This window comes from Salvelinus namaycush, chromosome 21, assembly GCF_016432855.1.
Source record: "Salvelinus namaycush isolate Seneca chromosome 21, SaNama_1.0, whole genome shotgun sequence".
NCBI classification, from domain to species: domain Eukaryota; kingdom Metazoa; phylum Chordata; class Actinopteri; order Salmoniformes; family Salmonidae; genus Salvelinus; species Salvelinus namaycush.
In genome coordinates this window covers 2,147,514-2,155,013 of record NC_052327.1, presented here as the reverse complement: position 1 = coordinate 2,155,013, position 7,500 = coordinate 2,147,514, and the positions used below count along the sequence as shown (strand labels likewise).

Here is a 7,500-nt window from a genome sequence, read left to right as displayed (position 1 = left end):
GTGGACGTCGGGCCCTCATACCACCCTCATGGAGTCTGTTTCTGACCGTTTGAGCAGACACATGCACATTTGTGGCCTGCTAGAGGTCATTTTGCAGGGCTCTGGCAGTGCTCCTCCTGCTCAAAGGCGGAGGTAGCGGTCCTGCTGCTGGGTTGTTGCCCTCCTACGGCCTCCTCCACGTCTCCTGATGTACTGGCCTGTCTCCTGGTAGCGCCTCCATGCTCTGGACACTACGCTGACAGACACAGCAAACCTTCTTGCCACAGCTCACATTGATGTGCCATCCTGGATGAGCTGCACTACCTGAGCCACTTGTGTGGGTTGTAGACTCCGTCTCATGCTACCACTAGAGTGAAAGCACCGCCAGCATTCAAAAGTGACCAAAACATCAGCCAGGAAGCATAGGAACTGAGAAGTGGTCTGTGGTCACCGCCTGCAGAACCACTCCTTTATTGGGGGTGTCTTGCTAATTGCCTATAATTTCCACCTGTTGTCTATTCCATTTGCACAACAGCATGTGAAATTTATTGTCAATCAGTGTTGCTTCCTAAGTGGACAGTTTTATTTCACAGAAGTGGGATTGACTTGGAGTTACATTGTGTTGTTTAAGTGTTCCCTTTATTTTTTTAAGCAGTGTATATACACAATAATCACACACAATGTACACACTTACTAGACTATATATACACAGTATATACACACAATATACACACTCACTAGACTGTATACACACTATATACACATTCACTAGACTATATACACACTATATACACACTCACTAGAATATATACACACTATATACACACTCACTAGACTATATATACACTCTCACTAGACTATGTATACACAATATATACACACTTACTAGACTATATATACACACCATATACACACTCACTAGACTATATACACACTACATACACACTCACTAGACTATATACACACTATATACACACTCATTAGACTATATATACACACTATATAGACACTCACTACACTATATGCACACTAACTAGACTATATACACACTATATACACACTATATACACACTCATTAGACTATATACACACTCACTAGACTATATATACACTATATACACACTCACTAGACTATATACACACTCACTAGACTATATACACACCATATGCACACTCACTAGACTATATATACACACTATATACACACTCACTACACTATATGCACACTCACTAGACTATACACACACTATATACACACTAACTAGACGATATGCACACTCACTAGACTATATACACATCATATACACATTAACTAGACTATATACACACTATATACACACTCATTAGACTATATATACACTATATACACACGCACTAGACTATATACACACTATATACACACTCACTACACTATATGCACACTCACTAGACTATATATAGACTCACTAGACTATATAGACATCATATACACACCCACGAGACTATATATACACATCATATACACATTAACTAGACTATATACACACTGTATACACACTCACTAGACTATATAGACATCATATACACACTCACTAGACTATATACACACCATAGACACACTCACTAGACTATATACACACTCACTAGACTATATACACACCATATGCACACTCACTAGACTATATATACACATCATATACACATTAACTAGACTATATACACACTATATACACACTCACTCGACTATATAGACATCATATACACACTCACTAGACTATATACACACCATAGACACACTCACTAGACTATATATACACTCACTACACTATATACACACTATATACACACTCACTAGACTATATATACACACTATATATACACTCACTAGACTATATATACACTCACTAGACTTTATATACACACTATATACACACTCACTAGACTATATATACACTCACTAGACTATATACACACCATATACACACTCACTAGACTATATATACACTCACTAGACTATATACACACTCACTAGACTATATATACACACTATATACACACTCACTAGACTATATATACACATCATATACACATTCACTGGACTATATACACACTGTATACACACTCACAAGACTATATATACACTCACTAGACTATATACACACCATATACACACTCACTAGACTATATATACACTCACTAGACTATATACACACTAACTAGACTATATACACACACTATATACACACTCACTAGACTATATATACACACTCACTAGACTATATACACACCATATACACACTCACTAGACTATATACACACTCACTAGACTATATACACACTCACTAGACTATATATACACACTATATACACACTCACTAGACTATATACACACCATATACACACTAACTAGACTATATACACATAATATACTCACTCACTAGACTATATACACACTCACAAGACCATATACACACTACATACACACTCACTAGACTATATACACACTCACTAGACTATATACACACAATATACACACTCAATAGACTATATACACACTATATACTCACTCACTAGACTATATATACACACAATATACACACTCAATAGACTATATACACACTATATACTCACTCACTAGACTATATATACACACATTATACACACTCACTAGACTTTATATACACACTCACTAGACTATATACACACTCACTAGACTATATATACACACTATATACACACTCACTAGACTATATACACACTACATACACACTCACTAGACTATATACACACTCATTAGACTATATAAACACTACATACACACTCACTAGACTATATATACACTCACTAGACTATATACACACTACATATACACTCACTAGACTATATACACACTACATACACACTCACTAGACTATATACACACTACATATACACTCACTAGACTATATACACACTCACTAGACTATATATACACACTATATACACACTCACTAGACTATATACACACTACATACACACTCACTAGACTATATACACACTCACTAGACTATATACACACTACATACACACTCACTAGACTATATACACACTACATATACATTCACTAGACTATATACACACTACATATACACTCACTAGACTATATATACACTCACTAGACTATATATACACAATATATACACACTCACTAGACTATATACACACTATATATACACTCACTAGACTATATATACACACAATATACACACTCACTAGACTATATACACACTCACTAGACTTTATATACACACTATATACACACTCACTAGACTATATACACACTCACTAGACTATATATACACTCACTAGACTATATATACACAATATATACACACTCACTAGACTATATACACACTATATATACACTCACTAGACTATATATACACACTATATATACACTCACTAGACTATATACACACAATATACACACTCACTAGACTATATACACACTCACTAGACTATATATACACACTATATACACACTCACTAGACTATATACACACTATATACACACTCACTAGACTATATACACACTATATACACACTCACTAGACTATATACACACTCACTAGACTATATACACATCATATACACACTCACTAGACTATATATACACACCATATACACAATCACTAGACTATTTGCACACTCACTTGACTAAATGCACACTCACTAGACTATACAGTTGAAGTTGGAAGTTTACATACACCTTAGCCAAATACATTTCAACTCATGTTTTCACAATTCCTGACGTTTAATCCTCGTAAAAATCCCCTGTTTTAGGTCAGTTAGGATCACCACTTGTGAAAATGTCAGATGTCAATGTGAAATGTCAGAATAATAGTAGATAGAATTATTTATTTCAGCTTTAATTTCTTTCATCACATTCCCAGTGTGTCAGAAGTTTACATACACTCAATTAGTATTTGGTAGCATTGCCTTTAAATTGTTTAACTTGGGTCAAACATTTTGGGTAGCCTTCCACAAGCTTCCCACAATAATTTGGGTGGATTTTGGCCCATTCCTTCTGACAGAGCTGGTGTAACTGAGTCAGGTTTGTAGCCCTTCTTGCTCGCACACGCTTTTTCAGATATGCCCACAAATGTTCTATAGGTTTGAGGTCAGGGCTTTGTGATGGCCACTCCAATACCTTGACTTTATCCTTAAGCCATTTTGCCACAACTTTGGAAGTATGCTTGGGGTCATTGTCCATTTGGAAGACCCATTTGCGACCAAGCTTTAACTTCATGACTGATATCTTGAGATGTTGCTTCAATATATCCACATCATTTTCCGTCCTCATGATGCCATCTATTTTGTGAAGTGCACCAGTCCCTCCTGCTGCAAAGCACCCCCACAACATGATGCTGCCACCCCCGTGCTTCATGATTGGGATGGTGTTCTTCGGCTTGCAAGCGTCCCCCTTTTTCCTCCAAACATAACGATGGTCATCATGGCCAAACAGTTCTATTTTTGTATCATCAGACAAGAGGACATTTCTCCAAAAAGTACGATCTTAGTCCCCATGTGCAGTTGCAAACCGTAGTCTGACTTTTTTTATGGCGGTTTTGGAGCAGTGGCTTCTTCCTTGCTGAGCGGCCTTTCAGGTTATGTCGATATAGGACTCGTTTTACTGTGGATATAGATACTTTTGTACCTGTTTCCTCCAGCATCTTCACAAGGTCCTTTGCTGTTGTTCTGGGATTGATTTTCACTTCTCACACCAAAGTGCGTTCATCTCTAGGAGACAGATCCCTTCTGATTCCTGAGCGCTATGATGGCTGCTTGGTCCCATGGTGTTTATACTTGCGTACTATTGTTTGTACAGATGAACGTGGTACCTTCAGGCGTTTGGAAATTGCTCCCAAGGATGAACCAGACTTGTGGAGGTCTACAATTTTCTTTCTGAGGTCTTGGCTGATTTCTTTAGATTTTCCCATGATGTCAAGCAAAGAGACACTGAGTTTGAAGGTAGGCCTCGAAATACACCCACAGGTACACCTCCAAATGACTCAAATTATGTCAATTAGCCTATCAGAAGCTTCTAAAGCCATAACATAATTTTCTGGAATTTTCCAAGCTGTTTAAAGGCACAGTCAACTTAGTGTATGTAAACTTCTGACCCACTGGAATTGTGATACAGTGAATTATAAGTGAAATAATCTGTCGGTAAACAATTGTTGGAAAAATTACTTGTGTCATGCACAAAGTAGAAGTCCTAACCGACTTACCAAAACTATAGTTTGTTAACAAGAAATGTGTGGAGTGGTTGAAAAATGAGTTTTAATGACTCCATCCTAAGTGTATGTAAACTTCTGACTTCAACTGTATTTACACCACTAAAAGCAGTCACTTCTCTGTTCCCATCTTTCTGCATCTTTATCAGTCCTTTCAAATGCAACTTTATATCTTCATTGAGAGTTCATGTGTTTGTGATGAAAGATGTTTCTTTTCCTGTAAATGTTTCCTTTTAGTTTTACAGATCATCTAGGCTTTACATGGCCTAAACAGATCATCTAGGCTTTACATGGCCTAAACAGATCATCTAGGCTTTACATGGCCTAAACAGATCATCTAGGCTTATAAATCAATGTTAGATGAAACACTTTTAAATGACCATGGGTATAAAAAAAAAGTCCCCATGCATTTCAAATACATATTTCCACCTACTAACAATAATATATAAGCTTTTGTCAAGGGGCATGTAGTGTTTTCAGGAAAGTTCAAATATTTAATCAAGGCAAGTTTTCTAAATGAATAACCAACAGAGTGTTGGCTAAATATTTGTCCTCCTCTAGTCCATTCTGTTCAGAGCACTGGCATGACTCTCTCTCTCGCTCTCTCTCTCAATTCTATTAAATTTAAGGGATTTATTGGCATGGGAAACATATGTCAACATTGCCAAAGCAAGTGAAGTAGATAATAAACATAAGTGAGATAAACAACACAATTTTACAGTAAACATTACACTCAGAAGTTCCAAAAGAATGAAGACATTTTAAATCTCTATCTCTCTCTCTTCCTCAGTTCTGCACTCTGCACCTTCTCTGCCTCTCTCTCTCTCTCTCTCTCTCTCTCTCTCTTTCGCTCTCTCTCTCGCTCTCTCTCTCGCTCTCTCTCGCTCTCTCTCTCTCTCTCGAACGTGGCTTGCACCAGACAACTTTCTTTCTCAACTCGCCTTGCACAGCAGTCATCGTGCCAAAGAGGAAGGAATAGGAGTTTTTACCCTGCTTTCTCCTCCCACTCAAAAGTGAATGGAAGGACTCTTTCGGAATCGGAATAGCAGGAGACACACTCGTTTAGCTTAGGCATTGATTTCATTTACCCGTCCGGTCAGCGACTTCTTTGTTGTGTTTTTTTAAGGATACTCATGCGTCGGGAATGCCACCATGGCCACGCCGAACAGTCTTCAGCAGCAGCAGGATTACTTCAGAAGCGTCAGCAGCGAATCCACCACGTATATGATGGTCCCGGCCACGGCGGCAGCGGCAAACACGCGTCGCGATGCCGCGCCGTCCAAGATGTGGGTCGCTATGGTGGTGATTGTGGTGGTCGTTCTACAGATTGCTTCTACCACAGGTCTGTTCGTCTACCTGAATATGTCGATATCACAGGTAAGGAGTTTGTTTTTGTTCAGGGGATTGGGCAATGAAGGAAACGGGATGAAGGGAGAGGAGTGTTTTCTTGGCCGCAGACAGTTGGCTTTGCCGTGGACATTTACATGCAACACAAACTTCTGGAACTAAGTTTCTTGATGAAATTTGTTGACGATTTTCCAGCCCTGTGTGGATGAACTTTACGCAGGATTTTACAGTGTCAGGAAATGGTGTGACCTATGGATTTTGCTTGTGCGTACATTACGCAAAATGTAATATGGTTAAATGTCTCTCTAGCAACAGTGGGCAAACATGTTATTTGTGTTAGATTATTTATAGACAAATCACGTATAGCCTAACAGTTTAAGGTCGCCAATTCATAACCACAGTATAACAGCAAAACTTTTGCAGCAAAAGTACAGTCTGTAATCTGGATAATATAGGTTTTGAAAGGTGGGCTAAATGCAACTTTGCGCAACACGAGTTTGATCTAAATAGCTATAGGCTGACTATAACCCAGAGTTCGGCTTCCAAAGACCAAGACCATTTAACCATTATACATAACACAAAGTAATGCACATGGTAATAACATTTAACCAGATTATAGAACATATTGATTGCAACAGATTAAACCTGATATCCATATCATGCTGATACAGACATGCCTTTATAATGTAGTCTAATCTAACTGATGATGGAAGGAGATGGGTGTACTGGCAGAGAGAACGGAGGGAGAGACAGAGACAGAGACAGATGGACAAACAAAAAGACAGACAGAGAGAAAGCGAGATAGAGACAGATGGACAGACAGAAAGAGAGAGAGATAGAGACAGATATAAACAGACTGGGCGAGAGAGAGAGAGAATGAGAGACAGACAGAAATACTAAGTCATTATGGAGGAATTAT

The 7,500-nt window shown here is 38.2% G+C and overlaps 1 protein-coding gene across 2 annotated transcripts in view; it reads left to right on the top strand.

Moving 5' to 3' along the window:
- Positions 1-6,198: 6,198 nt before the first annotated feature.
- The window catches only part of LOC120066010 (tumor necrosis factor ligand superfamily member 10-like), a 64,022-nt gene continuing 62,720 nt past the window's right edge, over positions 6,199-7,500 (top strand). For both annotated transcript variants that reach the window (XM_039017053.1, XM_039017052.1), the window contains exon 1: positions 6,199-6,611. In XM_039017053.1, the coding sequence (XP_038872981.1) occupies positions 6,387-6,611 (225 nt within the window). In that variant the 5' untranslated portion in view covers positions 6,199-6,386. The remainder of the gene's footprint in view (positions 6,612-7,500) is intronic.